The sequence below is a fragment of the Borostomias antarcticus genome (genome assembly GCF_949987555.1).
Source record: "Borostomias antarcticus genome assembly, chromosome: 18".
Lineage (NCBI taxonomy): Eukaryota > Metazoa > Chordata > Actinopteri > Stomiiformes > Stomiidae > Borostomias > Borostomias antarcticus.
The window spans coordinates 5,269,105-5,290,776 of NC_140251.1; the positions used below are offsets into that span (position 1 = coordinate 5,269,105).

General features: G+C 45.2%; 1 protein-coding gene across 1 annotated transcript in view; it reads left to right on the plus strand.

Moving 5' to 3' along the window:
- The first annotated feature begins 284 nt into the window (after nt 1-284).
- reln (reelin) overlaps nt 285-21,672 on the plus strand; it is a 169,282-nt gene continuing 147,894 nt past the window's right edge. Inside the window, exon 1 of the mRNA XM_084452891.1 lies at nt 285-780. Within this exon, the coding sequence (XP_084309017.1) occupies nt 528-780 (253 nt within the window). The 5' untranslated portion in view covers nt 285-527. The remainder of the gene's footprint in view (nt 781-21,672) is intronic.

Consider the following 21,672-nt stretch of genomic DNA (forward strand, 5'->3'; position numbering starts at 1 on the left):
TAGGGGAGTTGGGAAAGAGAGAGAATGCCAGGGGTGTAGAGAGAGAGAGAGGGTGAGCTGGAGAGAGAAGGCAAGAGTGATAGACTGACAGAAAAAATAGGGAGGGGAGAAGCGGAGGGAGGGAGGCCGTCTCGTAGAGCGTACGGCGCGAGTAGAGCTGGCGCTAGAGAGAGAGAGAGAGAGGTGGGAGGAGAGAGGGAAGCAGGGGAGGGGGGGGTGAGGTATTTAAGCGCCAGAGCAGGACAGCGCAGGCAAAGCTCTGAACTCCCCGAGAGTGACAGGAGGAGAGAGAGAAGAAGAAGAGGTAGAGCAGACGAACAGAGCGCTACGGTCTACCAGCCAGACAGACACACACACACCTTGCCCTAAGCCAGTACCCCGACCCGCCCGGACATCCATCCGTCCCTCCTCTCCAGCTTAACCTGTGGACTCCCGGCATCCTCTGGACCTCTACCTGTCTGTGACCGTCTTTCCCCCACTCTTCCTCCTCCTCCTCCACACACACCCCCTCGCTCCACGCGGGGGCGATGGCGGCGCGGGCCTCTCTCGCGGGCGCCCTCGGCTATGCCCTGCTGGCCCTGGCGCTGGGGGCCGCAGGCCTGGATCCGGGGAGCCCCGCCACGACGGGCTTCTACCCCCGCTTCAACCCCTTCTTCTTCCTGTGCGCCCACCGTGGGGAGCTGGAGGGGGGGGGCGGGGCGGAGGGCGGTGGCGAGGTGCTGCTGACCCTCCTGATGGCAGGGAACCCCACCGCCTACACCCCCGGACAGGAGTACCAAGGTGAGTGACCGCCCCCCCCCCACCCCTGCATGCTCAGAGACTGATGTGTTGCTGCTATCAATGCTTTTTAGGGTTTCTTTAGATGGTCAAAAAAATCTGTAATCGAAGGTGTGTGATTGTATGCTCATGGTAAATATTTTATTATAAACGTATGTTACTTTTAGTTGTTTTTTGTGTGTGTTTTTTTTTTACAACTCCAGGAGCTTAAATGTTGTTTCTGACCGCTTACATGGTGACATGCGATTCTCAGATTGATATGTGGTTGTCTAAAGCCTGCTTACATAGCCTGTGGGATATGGAAATGTATTTAAGAAGCTTATCAGCTTTTTTGTTCATGGCTTGTGCTTTGAATTGGTCCACTTGTGGTTGAACATACTGTAGGTTGCCTCTTGCTGCACTTTATTTGAGATTTCAACAAAAGATATAAGATAAGATATGGCTATCAGTTATCTATCCTGAAATGTTATTTTTACTAGCAGGTGTTTCGCACCACCAATGACACCATGTAGTGTAGCGCTTTGTTTGAGTGTTTGTGTGTGTGTGTGTGCGCGCATGTGTGTGCGTGTTTGAGTGTGTGTGTGCTTGTGTGTGCTTTCTGGGGAGGCTGTGTGTATAGCGGGGTGTTTATGTAACTGTAGTACAGTATCTATGGATTGGGAGTGGGACCCGTGCTCGGAGCAGTGGGCTGTGCTGGTGTGGTTCTGTACTGTGATCCCCATGATCTCTGTGTAGGTGGCTTATCCTCCGCATCAACACAAAGATCACTCCAGCTGAATGAGAGAGAGAGAGGGTGTGAGAGAGAGAGTGAGAGAGAAAGAGAGGGTGAGAGGGAGAGAGAGGGAGGGAGAGAGAGAGAGAGAGGGTGAGAGGGAGAAGGAGAGGGAGGGAGGGAGAGAGAGAGAGCGAGAGAGAAAGAGAGGGTGAGAAGGAGAGGGAGTGAGAGAGAGAAATCAGATCCAGTAATAATTGGCAGACAGCAGAGGGAGTGGGTGCAGAAAGAGAAAAGTGCCGTTGATCAGGACGTCACTGTTCCCACGCTCGCACGCCGCCGCGCCGACACCTGGTCCAGGAAAAGACGGTGACCTCTGGGCTGTGTCACCATCGCTCAGTCACTCACACAGGCCACAGTCCACTTAACACACAGGTCAATGACCCAGGAAAGAGAGAGAGAGAAAGAGAGGCCTGACAAACATCCCCCTACCATGCTGATCCCTCTTCTTAGATAACGTCCGAGTATATCTGTTAGGCCTCCTGTTAATGTACACAGTACACATGTCTGTACATGTCATGTTCTCTCCCTTACAAATGTAAGCGTACATATATATGCTTTCCTTCCTGTGACACATGGTGGTAGCCTGTCATGTCCCATTAGTGTATGTTGTGCTTGCCTTGGCTTCGTTCCACTTGTTGATGACATTTGCTTAATATTTTCATGTCAGAAACCTCTCTACCAGTTAATTCGAGACGAAGTACATGGCATTAGGAAAACTGATACACAAACATACATGGACAGATGAAAAAAGAAAGAGAGTCAGACACAGAGAGAGTGATAGTCGAAGAGAGAGCCAGAGAGAGAGATAATCAGAGAGGGAGCCACACAGAGAGAGATAGAGTCAGAGAGCCACACAGAGAGAGAAATAGAGAGATGGTCAGCGAGAGAGTCAGACAGAGAGAGAGATAGTCAGAGAGGGAGACAGACAGAGAGAGATAGAGAGAGACAGAGAGAGAGAGAGATAGAGAGTCAGAGAGAGAGAGCCAGCCAGAGAGAGATCAGCACCTGGTCTCACTCTACACGACTCAGGATTACATTTCTGCTCTACGCAGATGACCTGGTTCTGCCGTCCTCCACTAAACAGGGGCTACAGAAGAACCTAGACCTGCTAGAGCAGTACTGCCAGACCTGGGCCCGGGCAGTAAACACCAAAAAGACAAAAAACAATGATTTTTAAAAAAAGATCCAGATCTCAGGGAAACATAGTTTCACATTAGGAACACACAAATTAGACAACTGTACAGATTATAACTATTTAGGATTAAAAATAAATTCCACTGGAAGTTTTAACCCAGCAGTGAATGAACTGAGAGAGAAAGCACGCTGGGCATTCTATGCAATAAAACGTAAAATTCACATTCAAATTCCAATTCGAATCTGGCTCAAATTATTTGAATCTGTCATAGAACCAATTCTCCTCTATGGTAGTGAGGTGTGGGGTCCTCTTTCTTACCAGAATTCCCAATCAGACAAACACCCAGTCGAAATTATGCATTTAGAGTTCTACAAAAGCATCTTGCAGGTGCACAGAAAAAACATGAACAACACATGCAGAGCTGAATTAGGCCAATTCCCATCATACATCAAAATTCAAAAGAGAGCAATCAAATACTGTTTTCATCTAAAAAACAGTGACCCCAATCCTACCACTACATAGCCCCGCAATGCCAAGAGATGAGCAAAGAAAAGAGTCCCTTCACTCGGCTGGTCCTGAGGCTTAGTTCACTTTCACTGTTCGACCAGTTTGAGACCAAATAGTTGATATATATATATAATAAAATTATAACACACCAGACACAAAGCTACATAACCAATGGGAACACACAAACAAAAGCACAAAGCAAAATGCAATGCTATCTGGCCCTAAAAAGACAATAAACAGAAATACCTTGACAAAGTACAGACTCAGTGAACACAATCTGGCCATCGAAACAGGCAATACAAAAAATCATGGTTCCCTCAAGACGAGCAATTCTGTCAGCTATACAAAGAAAAAGTTTTCAAACAAAGAGCTGCACTTCCTCACCGAATGGATAAAACTCCAGGCAGCCCGAACAAAATATTTCCCCAAATTCAAATACAAACATCTTGATTTTGACCACATAACCAACATGATGGTTAACCAATCTATTTATACCAATCATGTTGGTGGAGCACATAGAGAGCTGCAGTCTAGCTGCAGAATATGTCTTTAACTGCCACTTTGAGGGACAGTGAGTGACCCCCCCACCGCACACACACACTGTTGTTATATTTAGGATCATTATTGTTGTATTGGTTATGCTATCTATTGTTTATATGTTGAGTATGTGATGCCCCACCCCACACCACATCTCCCCAGGAATATATGTCATATTATCTCACACACACACACTCAAAAGACACAACAATTGCTTGTATCTTGAGAATGTGACCCCCCCCCCCCCTCCCCCCATTGCTATTGTTGTTATATTGATATTATTCTAACGTTCATCAGTTATGTAAACATAAGATTCCTGTTCTGTTTTTTTATTATTATTATTTATTTTTAATATTATATATTTTATTACTTAATTGTATCATACAATTGCACTACCTTGTGCAGAGAGAGAGATGGAGAGAGAGAGTCAGAGAGAGAACCAGTCAGAGAGAGAGATGGAGAGAGAGTCAGAGAGAGATCCAGACAGAGAGAAAGAGAGCAGAAAGGAGAATGCGGATAGCGAAAGCTGTCTATCCACGGCGCAAAAATAACAGCCAGGCTCAAGGCTTCAGTCAAGCACCTATCAGCCAGCGCTGGGCTGTGGGCAGAGCGAGAGGGCTCGGGAGAGATTTGAATAGCTAGCTGGTGGACGGCATGGAGAGGTTTAAATAATTAGCATTAGAAATGTGTGGACGGGACAAGGGAGAGATTTGAATAATAGGGCTGGAATCAGGAGCTCAGGGAGTGGGGGCAGAGATTTAAACCACAGTGAGAGGATTGAGATGATAAGATAGGGACAGGGGTTTGCTCTGGAAAAATCTCAGGATTCTGACCCCCCCAATTCATATTGTGGGATATTATATGGTAGCTCACTGGTGAATGCCGGGATTTTGAGAGTGTGAGAAGGCAGCAAGTGGGATTGGACTGACTATATTCTTCATTATACAATCAAGATTAATTTTTTAGAGAGCGAGAGACTGACACACAGAGACAATGAGAGAGAGAGAGAGAGAGAGATGGAGTGAGGAGGGATGAGAGAGACAGACAGTGAAAGGGACAGAGCCAGTAAGAGAGAGAAAAAGAAAGAGAGAGACAGACAGCGAGAGACAGATGGAGTGAGGAGGGGTGAGAAAGAGAGTGAGAGGGGAAGAGAGGGGGAGAGAGAGACAATGAGAGAGAGAGAGGTTAGATAGACAGCTGGCCTTGCGAGGGAGGAGAGAGGTGGAAAAATGTTGTGTTGTAATGTTGTTTGTCTCAGGAACCAATGGCTGTTGTCTCTACCTTCTGAGTCTGGTTTGGTTTGATCTTGCCTGTTGTCTTTGTTCTTAAACCTCAGTGTGTTCTCTTTTTTTATATAACTTAAATCTTTATTGAAAGTTCCACAATTGCAAAAACACATGCTAGAGAACACATCAATCAAAATCCCACAGAAAACCTACACCGCATCAAACAAGCATGTAACAAAAAGTAAAGGAAAAACAAAACAGAAAATAATGTCAGCTTCCACCTTATTTTAATGCAACATCATGTTTTGGTTCCTCCTAATGAACGGTGTCGTTCTCTTTTCTTTTATACTCCCATTTTGATCCAAACTTTTCCTCCTGTAGCCTTAATATATGTGTTAATTTTCCCATACCATATATTTCCTCCACTATGCCGAACCACTGCTGCTGTGTAGGTGGATCCACCTTATACCACACTCTTGTTATTGCTTTCTTACTGGCTACCAGCAGTACTTTCGCTAAATACCTATCCCTTCCTTGTATGTGTTCCTGTGTGAGGTTCCCCAGATATAACACCAAGCCCGTTTTTGGTACTTTATAACCCAATATTTCCTTTAATGTTCTCCATACCCCTTCCCAAGACTCCTGTAACTTTGGGCACTTCAAAATATGTGTGTGTGATCCCCCTCCTGACCACACATCCTCCAACATACATTCTGTTCTGGTGCATACCTCCCTTTCCTATTCGGTGTTATAAAGTACCTAATAATACTTTTCCATCCAAACTCCCTCCATAACCTTAAAGCAGTGGTTGAGTGCTGTATCCTGCAAATATTGTACCCTTCACCCTCAGCCATCTCGATCCAAAATTATTTTCCCCATTGTTCTTATATATACACAGTTGAGTTACCCCTTCCCTAGTCTCAGAGCCTCTCTATGGAGGAGAGAGTCTGGACTTCAGCCGCTTAGAATTTGTAAAAGGAAGTTCTTAAAAAAAACTCATCACTTCCAGTCCGGACTGTCTACTACTCTCTACGGAATTTTGACGGGATATCCGCCCAATTCCCCAACTTCCTTCAACAAAATTTCAGCGCCTGAATACCAGACGTAGTTGACAGTCCGGACCGTAAGTCGACTCGTCTGGACCGCGAGACTACCCCTTCCCCCAAGCAGAGCTTGATAGAGAGATGAAATCACTCTTACTTTCTTCCCTTTATATGCATTTATCATGATTTCAATTACCCCACTTTGCTCACAGGTATCAACTGCCAAATACTTGCATGTAAGGAATTACTATACAAGGGAAATAACCCTTGTATAGTAATCCCTTACCTGCAAGTATCTAAAATGGTCTCCTCCCTCCAAATCAAATCTATCTTTTAGACATTGAAAACTCTGCATCACCCCTTTTTCTACCATTGTACGTATTGCCATAATGCCCCTACGCTCCCATCTCTTAAAATTGTGGTCATCTTTCCACGGCTGACATCTACTATTGTGCGTTAACCATCTCAAAATCCTTATTTCTTTCTCTAATTTGTATTTCCTTACTACCATGTACCAAATATTTAACATGAATTTAGTAATTGAGTCTAATAAGTGTTCCTGCATCCTATATAAATCCTTATCCCCTAAATTTGCATTATATACTTCTTCTACCCCTTTTGTGATGTTCACCCCTAAGTATTTACAGTATACTGGACTCTGCACCATAGATATCTATGAGTTAAATATTCATATTGTAGTGTGGTAATGCCATGTGTGTGTGTGTGTGTGTGTGGTGTGCTCAGTGCTAGTAAGGTGGAGTATGGAGAGGTTATGCTGCTCTCAGTAGGAGGGGCTTAGAGGTGAGTTAGGTTGGAGTCAAGCGCCACAAAACATGGGCAGAGGGGCGGAGGCAGTGCATCAGCCTGCCTTTCAAATTCCAGCTGCATTTCAACATTCATTGGGAGCGTATAGTCGAGGACTAAATTAAAATTGAGTTAATACACTTTTGTGTAATAAAAACCTATGTGAAGTGAGATTTAACATGGAAGAAAGTCCAAGTGAATCGCACCTTGTGTGCCAGATATGCTACCGACAGCTCGCTAGAGTGCAGGACTCGTTAGCAATACTTGAAAAATGGAAATCTGCGGTCAGTGACCAATCAGAGGCCAAATCAGCCTCTCCGCACAGCCAACGATCTGCGCAGGCCAATCAGCATCGGGTACTTATTCCGATCGGATTGTCATTGGTGCCCAATAATATCGTAGTTTGTTCCCAGAAGTGTTCTTATCGCAGTGAGAGTTTCTGGGTACTAAGATTAGGGGTGTGTTGGCTGGGCTGGTGGGCTGTGTGGAAGAGCGTAGATGGGCTAGGGGTTAGGAGGGGCTTAGGGTTAGGGGTTAGGCAGGCACGGCGTTATGGGTGGGCCTGACGGTCCTAGGCCCATCCACTTTTCGACAAGCCCACCCTAAACTTTTCCTTATCCTTCCATCCATCCATCCATCTTCATCCGCTTATCCGAGTCTCTCCCGGATGACTGAACTTCTCAGCCGATCTCTCAGGGAGACCCCAGCCACCCTCCGGAGAAAACTCATTTCGGCCGCTTGTATCTGTGATCTCGTTCTTTCGGTCATAACCCATCCTTCATGACCATAGGTGAGGGTGGGGACGAAGATAGACCGGTAGATCGAGAGCTTTGCCTTTTGGCTCAGCTCTCTTTTCGTCACAACAGTGCGGTAAAGCGACTGCAGAACCGCACCAGCTGCTCCGATTCTCCGGCCAAGCTCCCTCTCCATGGTTCCCTTACTCGTGAACAAGACCCCCAGATACTTGAACTCCTTCACTTGGGGTAAGGAATCATTTCCTACTCGGAGCGGACAGACCACCGGTTTCCTGCTGGGAACCATGACCTCAGACTTAGAAGTGCTGATTTTCATCCCTGCCGCTTCACACTCAGTTGCGAACCCATCCAGAGAGTGCTGGAGGTCGCAGGCAGATGATGCCATCAGGACCACATCATCTGCAAATAGCAGCGACGTGATCTCCAGCTCACCGTACTGCAACCCCACCTCCGCACGGCTACGCCTCGATATCCTGTCCATGAAAATCACAAACAGGATTGGTGACAAAGCGCAGCCCTGACGGAGGCCAACCCACACCGGAAAGGAAGACGACTTACTGCCGAGGACTCGGACACAGCTCTCGCTCTGGGTGTACAGGGATTGGATGGCCCTAAGTAGGGATCCCCTCACCCCATACTCCCGTATAACCCTCCACAAGCCCTCTCGAGGGACCCGGTCGTAAGCCTTCTCCAAGTCCACAAAACACATGTAGACAGGTTGGGCAAACTCCCAAGCCCCCTCCAAGATCCTTGCGAGAGTGAAGAGCTGGTCCACGACCAGGAAGAAATCCGCATTGTTCCTCTTCGATCTGAGGTTCGACTATCGGCCGGACCCTCCTCTCCAGCACCTTGGAGTACACTTTCTCTGGGAGGCTGAGTAATGTGATGCCTCTATAATTGGCACACACCCTCTGGTCCCCTTTTTTAAGTTGTTTGACTACCTCAGTGACCTCCTCCAGGGAAATTGATGATGACCCCCCATCATCTTCCGGCTCTGCCTCGATCGTAGAGGGTGGATTAGTCGGGTTCAGGAGTTCCTCAAAGTGCTCCTTCCAACGCTCAACAACCTCCTCAGTTGAGGTCAGCAGTGTCCCTTCCTTGCTGTATACAGCTTGGATGGTTCCCCGCTTTCCCTTCCTGAGGTGTCTGATGGTCTTCCCACTTTCTGCTTTGCTTAGCCTACTCACTGCTGCCGCCCATGTTGGGGATGATGCATTACATTACATTATTTACATGTTGTATTTACATGTTTTAAAGTCAGCTGTCAACGGACCGTAACGTGGAATGTATTTTCATGAGGACTGTAGGGGGAGACGGAGCACTATCAAAACATTAAACACGGATGAAAATGAAGCGATATGGCAGAATACAAGACGTATTTAAGTCAAAAACAGTCTGAAAGTCGATTTTCGTGCCTTCATTCACTTTTATTTGGATTTGTATGGGTAAGACTGGCTTACCCTGGCTTATAGGAGCAATTGCCACTGAATGCATCATCCCCAACATGAGTGGCAGCAGTGAGTAGGCTAAACAAAGCAGAGAGCGCCGAATCGCCGATAGAAGAAGACAGTCGATGCGCTGTGGATTTTAGACATTTAAGCGTACAAATTTGCCTTTTATTTGAAAGGTGGGGGACTACAAACTGTAGCGACCTCGGAGAAAAGGCTTTCATCTTTCCAACGATATTTTTACTTTGGTGAGTAACGAAACGGTTTTGTCTGTAGACTCGGACGAGCGGGCCGAGGCAGCGCATTCATAGGTAAATTGCATTGACAGTAACAGGCCGTTATCTGTAGGATATCGCCCTGGACCAGGTCTAGGCTAGGGGTTAGGGTTAGGAGGGGCTAATGGTTAGGACTAGGATGGGCTAGGTGTGTGTTGGCTGGGCTGATGGGCTGTGTGGAGGAGGGGAGATGCTGTATCACGGGAAAACAGAAAGAAGACAAACTGAGTGAAAGAGAGATCGAGAGTGTGGTTTTGTTTAGACTACTCAGCTCGCCTCTTCTGAACCTAACCCACACACACGCAGGGGTCTGTCCTCTGTCCTCTCTCCCTACATCCAGGAAACGGCTCTTTATTTAAAGCATCTTGAAGGGGCTTTTTTCTATTTATTTAAACCCTGCTTCATTTGAGATTGTTGCTCTGCTCCCAGTTAATAGTTTGTTGCTCTGCTCCCAGTTAGAGTTTTTTCCCTTAAAAGACAGAAGTGTCTTTGTGAGAGGGAGAAGAGAGAAAAAGTCAGTTTACCTTAAAATAGAACGGTCCCACTTATAGTCCCACTCGTCCCTGTTACAAACCCAGAGCTCTGTTACAAACCCAGAGCTCTACAGAAACCTGCCCTGTTACAAACCGAGAGCTCTGTTACAAACCCAGAGCTCTACAGAGACCTATGGAATTAAATGAATGCCATAAGTAAATTGTGATTGTGATTATGAAGTTGTACTTGTGATTTTTATTTGTAATTGTTTTTCTATTTGTACTTCACAAGTTGTAGTTGTACCTTATCATTTGACCTTGCCATTTATATTTTGTGTTTGTACTTTTAAATTTTGTACATGTAAAAATATTTTTCATGGTTTCAACAGTTGTTTTACAGATACGATGCTCGTTTTACCAATGCTACGGTATATTTCACAAATAAATAAAATACAGCATTCGCTCTACTTACAAACTTTTGTCATGGCTTTTGCACTTCCCGAGTGAAAACAGTGCCAAAACTATTTGTGACCGCCGCTGGTAATTTGGTCCTCAACTAGGCATTTTCATTTTTCAGTTTTTTACAGATTATGAAAGTGCAGATTGCAGAAGCTTTCAAATGAGGTCTCATACATTGAAATCTGAACATATTTGAAGAAGATATGCTTATTTGAATGCTAGTACTGCCAAATCAACTTAGCTGAGAAATCTCCCTCCAAAGTTCTCCAACATTTTCACACCTCTGACTGCCAGGTAATGGGCGTGAACAATAGCCTGGTAACCCCACCCCCAGCCACTCCCCCACTGGACGATCTGTCATTATCTGTCAGAGTGGCTGTCAACTTGGGGTATTACCTGAGAGTGGCTGCCAAGTGAGGTGCTCTCTCACTGATGACCCCACACTCTTTGAGTCAGTATTAATCTTGTGTTGTGAATGCAGTTAAGAACAATATAAGATGAAGTTCAAATTTAACGTTCTTTATTGTCACATACATGATATAAAGTACAAGCATAAGTAGTTAAGTGTACAAAAAAAGGCAACAGTCTAAGTGTTAAAGTGTAAAGTCAGTTGTCTGTTTTATAGACAAGGTGCATAGTGTTCATTGTGATCAAGTGTACAACAAAGTAATAACAGTCCCCAGCTCAATACTCAAGGTAATAACAACAGTACTCAGCTCAGTATTCAATATTCTAACAATGCAGTCTGTGCAAGTGTGGGCAAGTCTGTGCAAGAGAACAAGCAACGCTTCAGTATACAAACAGGAAAACAGGAAAGGCTGTGGCCTTTCTCCTGCAGTGCTGTCCGTCCTGATGATCTGCAGTGAATCTACAAGCGGACAGTCTTGTTCTGAGCTGCTGTGGAGTTTGGCGGGGGACATGTGACGTCTCGTCCCTCATCAGAACAGAACTCTCTGATCTTGTTAAAGAGATACGTCTGTCTGGCCATGTCCAGTCCGGGTGGGGCTTGCACAGGAAGACCTTCTCTGGGGGGCAGGACATCAGGCTTGCGCAGCAGCTGAAACTCGACTGCCGGTGCATCACGGTGTTCTCTGGCCACAACCATGCCAGGTCTCTCAGCATCAAAACTGCAATAGAATAGAAGGAAGAAAGTACATTAAACTATTGCCCACAGTACTGGCACTCCATATAGATAAAATAGTACCAGAATGTGTTGATTAAATAGACTAGCTAATGCATGATAGGATGAACCTCTCATGCTCTCTCATTCTGTTTCTCTCTATAATATAGCTACCTAGCTCGATATTAGCTGCCTCGCTGGCTAGTTTAGGAACAAAGGGCTAGCTCAGCTAACTAGCATGTTAGCTAACGTTAGCTAGCTAGCCTTTGTTAGTTAGTGCTAGTGCCTTTGTTATGCTAGCTAGACTTAGTCACTTGTTTAGAAAGGAGCTTCTGCTAAACGACCAACGTTAATGTAATGTAAACAGCACAGATAGTATAAAGATCAGCTTACCCCAAAGCAAAGCAGATTGCTTGGCGGTTGTGTGAATCTGGTACGTCGTTCGACGTTTCGCTTGGTAGCAACAAGTTGATACAGTCATCTCTGTATCACAGGTCATCAAGAATAAAACTCAGTGTACGAACGAGTCCTGCTCTGCTGGAGTTTTAGCTGCTCTTAAAACTCTTTCCATGTCCTGGATGCCATCCCCGTCTTCTCTTTAGCAAAAGCTGTAGCATCCATGGTTAAATTTGGGACTGAATGTAAACAAAGCCGGCGTGTTGGGGAAGGGTGGGGGGCGGAGAACCCGGAAGCAATAGCCAATGAAACCAAATCATGCTAATCGATCTGCCCGCCCCCAAACCCGGCTCGAAATCAGCTAAAGACTAGCTTAGTTTGCAGACTAATTAAACGTATTTCGTGAACCTAAAACTGTTGTCTGTTATAGTAAGTAGGTTCTTCACAACTTCAACTTTGGTAATACACAAAAAAACAAAAAAAAAAAAAAAAAGTTTTTTTAGTTATTTTGCCCCCTAGCGCATTTCGGGGTTTGCCGAGTTGCGGACCAAATCACCAGCCGCTGTCACATTTTGTCCTTGAAAAGATGACTTGTGATTTGCAAAGTTGAACACGTGTACGTTCAACTCCTGCAAGCACAACTGTCTCTTTACAGATTGGACAGCACTAGTTCAGCTTTGAATAGGCTACACATTTACAAGCCAGTCGTACGTTGAACCCATTTACGTTCAACACCCCTGCAAGCACAACTGCATGTACAGACTGAACAGCCCTTGTATGGCTTCGGATCTACAATTACAATGACACATTTATGAGCCCAGGGCCCTGTACTACGAAACAGGATTACGGGGTTAGCGCGATAACTACAGGTTCAAGCCTGGTTTATCCGTACTACGGAGGTGGTTTACTTTTCACAGTGCTATATCGCCTTGGTAACAAATGCTGCTGAGCTAACCTGCTCCGGGGCAGGTTAAGTTCCAGATTATGGATCAAAACGTATGAAGCACTGCCCGCTGACCGATCAATTCACTTGTAAAAAGGCATATGGACGTTAAGATTCTATATGGAACTTCAGTGTGCAAATTAAAAAATAATCTGCAGTACGCGAACAGTGAGAGGTTTTTATAAACCAATAAAACCCCTTTGGCTTTCCCAGATATCATATGAGAAATTGCAGAATGACAGCTGCTTGAGACATATTTTGCCTTGTGCATTTACAGCCGTAGACTGTAGGGTGTGTTTTATTAGCCTACCTGCAGTTTTGTGTAGGCTGTGGGTGATGCAGAGAACCAAGTGTAAAATGCGGTGGACGGAACTTGGTTATGCATATTAGTTGCCTTGGCCGTGTCCGAATACCCATACTAAGGTATGCGATTGGTAATTTTGAGCAAATACCTCACCTTTTACCGTGCATGCGATCATAGCTAGATGGGACCAGCTGGGTAGACTTAACGAGTTGATAGCCACCGTCGTAGTACCGTTTATCCGTGATTGCGGTTGTCTGGTTAACTCGAGCGAGCTAACGAAAACTTATCCTGGATAACGAGCTTTGGAGTACGGAGCCCAGGTCTGTTACAAGTCATGTGATCAGCTCAGCCAATAGTTGAATAACAGGTCATGTTATCCCGTGACAAATTTTCTGAAATTTGTTAATCTTATGAAAAGTTCCAGTTCTCGAAAACTAGTCATCCCAAAATTGTCAGTTTAGCATGAAGTTATCAGAATAATTTGTGTTTATGGAAAATATGTGAAAATAAACCTTACGAATGTAATGAACATGAGGATGAATACTTTTTCTCTTTTTCGACAACCTGGACCTTATTTACGGCATATTATAAGACGTTTGACTCACCGAGATAACTTTGGTGTAATTCGTAGGCCTGTAGAATAAATGTTAAATCCAGCGCGAGCCAAGTATATCCATGTAATGGCGAGCACCGAAAATGCAGCTTCTAAAAAATGTATTTTCTGCCGTGAAACGGTTGTTTTCATCAATCTATTTTTATGAATCGCTAGTTGTGCTTCCATAGAGCGAGGGCTTGTTGCGGTTTTCACATGCCTCTGTAATGTGATCTTTAGAAACGTCTTTAGAAACGAAATACAGCTTTCCCACTTGCTCCAGCACGCATGCGCACAGCGTGCAGACTGGCTATTCTCCGTCTGCAGGCTAGACTTGCGGCTCACATTCTCTACATTCTCACGCTACGATCGGCTTGTTGGTGCCTGTAATATTGTGTGCAATATGGCTGAATATTTATAAAATTTTGAGGATATAGAAGATGACTTAGAATATGATGGAAGCCGATCGTAGTATAATAATTATTAGATAGACTTAATCATGTCATTGACTCCACAGACAATCCATTTAGCTTTAAGGTTAAACACAGCACAGTCAAATATTCCCTAAAGGAAGTCATAAATAAATTTAAAAGTAATAACATCTTTTTTATGTGACTTATCGATGCCTCTAAAGCATGTGACTGAACCATTGAAAATAGTTTTTAAAGATAAGCCAGAGAAGAGTCCCAAAATACATATGTCAGAATTTTGGTTTATTGGTATGCCCATCCCCTTTTAATTTGTATATGGATGAACTGTCAAGAAATCTAAAAGACAGCAACACCGGATGCATGGTTGGTAATCTTTTAGTGAATCGCATAATATTTGCATGACATTGTGGTCCTGAGCCCTTGTAGTTCTGGTCTGCATCAACTTCTTAATGTGTGCTCTGTCTATCATACAGGTCATGACATTAAATATAATGCAGCTAAGAGTGTCATTATGATTTGCCGAACAAGAGATGATACACATTAACAATTCCCTGTTTTTTTTTATCTATGTCAGGTAATACTTTGAGGGAATTCACTAAAGGATTGCACAGCTTTTCCTGACACAAAACCTGTGCACATAAGTCGAAAATAAACTTTGCTATTCACAAAGCCCTCAAAAAGGGTGAAATACGGTGTTAACTTTGTTGCCTTTGTTATAGCGTTTCTCTGCGCAGGTATATTTACATTAGGTAATATGGGCAGAGAATGTTCTGCTTTCTATGCAAATTAACATTATTACATTACACATACATATTACATTATACATACAGTTCTGTTTTTATTCACAGTAGGATACAGTATGTGTTTTTATGACAGATTTAAATGCAAGTAGGCCTACAGTACTGTAATGAAAATCCCACCAGTAACCAGATAGCAGGCTCAAAAAGAAAAATGTTTTTAAGACTGTCCGGTAGACCGGGAGGTTCGGATCTCTGAAGTTCGGATAAGTGGGGTCCTACTGTAGTTACAATCATTTAGGTCACTATTAATCATGAGCCAGTGACCCTCAGTATCACTCATATAATCAATAACCTTGCCATCCATTCGGTTCAATAAAATTGCTACACCTGCTGAATGTGAAGTGGGGGCGGCTGTAGCTCAGTTGGTAGAGCGGGTCGTTCAATGATCGAAGAGTCAGTTGTTCGAATCCCAGCTCCGACTGTCCACATGTCCAAGTGTCCTTGAGCAAGACACCTAACCCCAAATTGCTCCCAATGAGCAGGCTAGCACCTTACATGGCAGCTACCGCCATTGGTGTGTGAATGTGTGTGTATGGGTGAATGAGAGGCCATTGTAAAGCACTTTGAGTGCCGCTAAGGTGGAAAAGCGTTATATAAGTGCAGTCCATTTATCATTTACCATGGGAGGAAAAACACGTCACCACTGCCCCATTGATTTCCAAATCCGAGTGTCATTATCTAGAGGATGCGTTTCTTGAAGGAAAAAAAAAACATTTACCTTGGGTTGTTCCTTGCAAAAGATTGCTTTGCGCTTAGTGCTATTCCTTAAACCCCTAACATTTTACAAAAATAAAGACAATGCCATGTGATTAGGCTACATGAATGTGTTAACGCAGGAATAAACTGAATGGATGCCATTCAGCCGTAAAGACCATCTCAGCTTGTACCTTGCATGGTCCAAAGATGATTCACACAGATCTGCATTATCCTTCTGCAAGTCTTATATTATTCCTTTCATAACTGAGGTATTCGCGTCGACTGCCTCCTTGATTTTGATGACCGTTTCGGTATTTTCCTTCAACTGCCACTCGAAAGCTTTTTTAGCAGAGGGTGCTACATGTCTGGTCGTGAACTGAGAGCTTTAGACTCGACTTCTTCATGTTCCATCAAAACCTCTCTATGTTCCACTAAAACCAAATATTTGTCATCCATTCGTTGAAGAGTGGAATAGGAATGCTCAATGCTAGCTCCCGCCATCATTCGTTCACGTTTTAAATATGAGCTAAACAGTCTTCTTGATGCCACAAAGCTCTCTATATAAAGCTAACTACTTAGTCGTGTCTTTCCAATGTAAGTTCTAAGAAATAACAAATGATTTGAAGGTCTTTCAACATTAGGTTTCAGAGCCTGCAAAAAGTTTGACCACTCACTCCGCCATCTTTGGTATCCCCCCACCAATCATAATTGTAGATCCGAAGCCGTACTATTGCTGTTCAGTCTGTACATGCATTTGTGCATGCAGAAATGTTGAACGTAAACGGGTTTAACGTACGACTGGCTTGTAAATGTGTAGCCTATCCGAAGCTGAACTAGTGCTTTCCAATCTGTAAAGAGACAGTTGTGCTTGCAGGAGAGTTGAACGTACACGGGTTCAACTTTGCAAATTACAAGTCATCTTTTCAAGTAGTTTTGGTATTGTTTTCACTCGGGAAGTGCAAAATCCATGACAAAAATTTGTAAGTAGAGTGAATGCTGTATTTTATTTATTTGTGAAATGTGGCATTGGTAAAACGAGAATCATATCTGTAAAATGACTGTTGAAACCGTGAAACATATTTTTACATGTACAAAATTTAAAAGTACAAACACAAAATATAAATGACAAGGTCAAATGATAAGGTACAACTACAACTTGTGAAGTACAAATACAAAAACAATTACAAATACAAATCACAATACAACTTAAAGGTACCCAACGAAACGTGAATCAAAACAATCAGTTCTTTGTTTATTTTCGAAATTCCTCGATTATATGGTTCCTTGTAGTCTAATAAACATGTTGAATCCCTTGAATGTCTTTCCTACCTTGTAATTTCTTCGCAAAATGATATTTAGCTAATGTTTTGAAAACAACAAAGATGTGTGAAACATCACTATTATGTGCTCCGTGTATTGACGCAATGACGTAGTACACGATTTTCGGGGACCACCTTCTCAAATTTGCTCTAGAGCGCATACTAGTGGTCAAAAACTACATTGGGTACCTTTAATAATCACAATCACAATTTACTTATGGCATTAATTTAATTCCATAGAGACCTGCCCACCAGGTAACAACACCCACAGTCAGGGTATAGCAATAGACAGATGGGAGGAGGGACAGAAATAGATTATTTTTTTCATAACCTATTTATTTAACCTTTATTTCTCCATGCCCAGTCCGGGGATTAACACAGGTTTCTGGGCGTCCAGAGACGAGGCAGAGTACTGCTATCTGACTTCATGGCCGTTTAATAAAGCATGTTGGATTGTCATTTTGGTGGGAGTGGAGGGAGGGAGGGAGGGAGAATGAACAGGATGTTTAGAGAGCATAGTGGAAACACTAATGGAATGACGGCGATGTCCTTGGCCAGCGGAGGATGGAGATGCACACGGAGGCCAACGAGGGCAGCGGGACCGCATCTGTGTGTGTCTGCAAATTCAATTCAGCCATTTTCCTCTGAATGATTTTGAAAATTGCGAGATGAGAGATAGGACTCTGCAGCTTTGTACTCCAGTGGTTTGAAGTGTGGGCCAGGGGTCGTCATAGTTGTTGTCCATTGTATTGGCCTGCCTTTGTTTTGCTTGGATTATGTGCGCTTGCACACAATTCTTGGGTTTGAATTTACTGTTTGTTTGGCTCAAGTGTGCCCATTATGTGTGCGTGTGTGTTTTCAGCATAGAAACCCCAGCAGACCTCCGCTGTCAGTGGGGAACAGCAGCTGGCCTGAGAAATCCACAAATGTAATTTTCTCTTTGTTAATAGATGTAAACATTGCGATAACCATCGCATTATTATTGTTTTATGTTGTTTCAATGTAGTATATAAATATATATATATTATTTATAAAAAGCATGACACAAAAGATCGCTAGTCTCTAACGTTAACTAGCTAGCTTACCACGTAGTTTACATTACATTAGTCATAGCAGCTTTACTAACGTTATAATATTTAGAACTATAATGCTATACGCAATGTATTTGAGCTAGCTATGTGAACATTGGCTTTGTGAATGTCTTACTGATGCCGTAGCGGTCTTGAAGGGGTGTCCAATTTCTTAGGAACGATTTCTACCCCTTAACCCTTGACACTCCGTTTCGAAGGGCTAGGGGAAGGGCTATAAAAGAGAATTGGGATTCGGCCAGAGACTATCAGAGAGAGAAAAAGAGAGAGTGAGTGTGTGTGTGTGAGAGAGAGTATCAGACAGATAGACTGAGAGAGAGAGACAATGGGACCAGATAAAACAAAAATGAAACCGAGCTGAAGCTGGCTAAGGTGGTCATGTGAAAATGACTGGAGACAGCACACAGAGAAGGAGTTTTGGTCACAGCCTCCGGATGACTTTCTTAATGGAAGCTCGGAGGTAAATATCTGCTCAGACGGTCAGCACTCTGAATTACTGCAGCATGTCTCCATCTTTCCAGCCTGGACCAGGCTGTGTTCACAGTACTGGGACGCTATCTGGATATGAAGGGCTGATTATTTGGTATGTGGTTCCGTTATTGTCAGCCTGGCGTCGGACTGATGCTGGTAGAACGACAAGCGGCACGTGTCCAAAATGAATTTGACAAGATACACGGTCCGGATAAGGTTGTTGAGAACCGGTTATGATCTTGCTCCGATAATGGTGTCAAGTCGGTCCATCACGACCGCCACCGCATGTAATGGAAACATGCAGGCCAGTTTATAGACCTGGCCCGGCCTGCTTCATCTTTCGCCAGAGTGACGTCCAGAACGACATCCGCCCGCTGCGACATCGCTGCCTCCTTCCATGCCAGCCGTGACACCTGACCTCCTGGATGGGTCAGTGGAGTGTCTCGCGTTTGACCCAGTGACCCCTGGGTGTCTGGCTGCCATCTTTTAAGGGCCCTGTTTCCCCAGGGGCCGATTAGGAGAGGCGGGATGTTTGAGGTGACGGAGCGACCTCGCCTGTGTGTGTGTGTGTGTGTGAGAGAGAGAGAGTTCTGCCATTAAAGAGCAGAAGAAAGCTCTGTCTCTTGCGAGGGCAGCAGGCGTCGGCCACTGAAGCGACATGCGAGTAGGATGGCCTAGTTTTCAGGCAGACGGTCAATTTGGGGCACTGGAGGAGGGGGCGGGGAGAGGAGGGGGAGAGGAAGGGAGGAGGAGCTAATGGTTTAATAGAGCTCTCCTGTGAGTACAGGGAAAGCTATGTGCTAATGCCATCAGCACTTCTGCATGGAACACGTGTTCATCGCCCCCTTCCTCTTTCTCTCCGCCTCCCGCTGTTCAGTCTGAACGGGTCACTGAACCGGCGAGGAGAGAAGTGTGTCAAGTGTATGTCAGTGTGTGTGTGCATGTGTGAATGTGTGTGTGGATGTGTGTGTGTGGGCGCTCTCTGGAATCAGAGTGTGTTTGGGGCATTCTCCTTTTGTGTCACGATGAAGCGGACATGGAATCGTGAAGCATTTACTGAGCTCATTCGCTTCTCAGAAGCAGATGGGAGGGAAATGAAAATGGAAATACATAGGAATCCTCTTGTCACACACAAACACTCTTAAAACACATACTTTTAGCGGGCAACCTATCATAATGGACAGACAAGTCGGATGTTCCGTTGGCTATGTGCTAAGACAGCCTATTAAAACATTGTGTGGAGCTCAGGCCAGGATATGACTCCGGAGCAGCCAGAGATATGGGCCTGACTGACAGAAGTGTTTACCGAGCCTGAGAAGCTAAGTGACTGTGTCATGCCACGCTGTTCCCATTACCCCCATCCCATTACCAACCGTTTTACCGTTAAATGTGGAGTAAATCCACTTATTCTTGCTTTCCTCCTGTGTATTCTTCTATATACTGTATATTCTTTACTCTGATCTATTCTGTACATTCTTCGCTTCTATAGTCTCCCTCCAGACTCAAATATTACGTTGAATCGCTGCGCTATACCCATACTACATAAATAGAGTCTGTGCCATCTCGCCGTCCAAGCTGGTGTTCTGAGCCGTATCGACGGATCAAAATTGAAAGAGTGACAGGTCGTGGCAGCAAATGAGAGTCGCTAGCTAGTTAGCGTAGTTTACGTAGTGTATCAGTGAAATAACTCATGGGTCTGGCGTTGAGACTATCGCTGCTGTAACACCGCAAAATCACCCCCGCCCTTCCCGGGATTATTAAAGTCCATCTAATCGTATCTTATCTTATTTTATTTCCTCATTTGAAATGGGCGGTGGTGTGCGAGACACGCCAAGCTCAGGGATCAGCCAGTGGAGGGATGTGGTGTTAGTGATGACGGCCCATTGGCCCGCCTCCACAAGTCCAGCGTGACGGCCGCTTGGCGACCGGTCTCCAGACAGATGAGTCCCTGGCTAAATTAATCTGTCGCATCAGAGCACGGAGAGTCACCTCGGATAACAGCGACGTCGTTACCCCTTCGCCAGGGCGGTGCCAAGCCAATGCTTGTGCCCGCCAGGTGTAGTGGCTGAGGGCAGTGGGCGGAGCCAAAGACGCTGCCAGTGATGGGGAAGCCTGCCAGGCAGCGGCATGTATGTGTGTGTGTGTGTGTTTTGCATTTTTCATTTTCAATTCCCTCACCCCTTTCATTTGGCAGCCAAGACCAGCAGGTTTAACAAGCAAATTAGTGTTGTGTTTTATGGGAAGGCTGGTGGGCATAATGATTGTCAGGCTGTTTGGACTGTATGTGCGTGCGCGTGTCAATCAAACAGGGGGTGCACAGATGCTCACCGATCCGCCAGCGGACATTTATGTGACGACGGCTCCCTCACATTTCCCATGGAGGACAGAGGACTAACACCTCACCAAACCGTAATTACATTATACTCTTTTATTGGCGCCCTCTGGTTTTTCCCAGAACTCTTTGAGGTCTCCTCACAAACAGACCAATAAACATATGCAGTAAACCGATGTGTATGAGCAGCAAGACACCCTAATTACATCAGCGCATGTCGCTAGGATTTCTGTGTTGCCATACACCCACGCTTACCTCAGAACAACGGCCTACTGTTCACTCCACCTCCAGGAGCACGGGTTAAGTTAAGCCTGCCTTTGAGAAGCGATGGGTCTCTTTCTTAACCCCCCCTCCTCCGCAACCCTCCCCTGTCACGGGGGGGGTTTCCCAGTTTAACTGGCATATCTTCCTCTACTCCTCCCCGCCACTGAGAGGGTGGTAATCCCACCCCGGAGCCAGTGTGTCGTCTGTGCTGATAGCGTTTAGTTGGCCGTGTGGAGCTCCCGTCGCGCCGACGTCGGCCGGGCGCTAGCTGGGTACGGCGTGTGGCACGGGGAGGGGGGGGGGGATTAGCCCCCCCTTCACTTCAAACAACCAGGCCTCCCCCCGGTACCATCCTGCCAAACAACCAGGCCTGCTCTGCACAGAGAGTGGCTAGGGCCTGGTAGGGGGAGATTACACACACATACACATTTACACACACGAGGACATACATAGGCGCCTTCCCAGGAAAGCAAAAACAGGCTTTTGTGTGGAAAAATACTGCCGCTGATCAGCCCTGCTACTATACCGACCCCCCCGTCACCCTGTCCCCTACCCAGAACCCCCAGCCCCGGGAGCCTCTCCCCCCATCCTCTCCTCCACACCCTCCACCTAGGCTCTGTTAGGCTCCAGAGACCCAGGGAAGGAGCTCCCACGCCTGGGTACGAGGATGAAGATCATGGGTGGGGGGATCTGGATCAACCA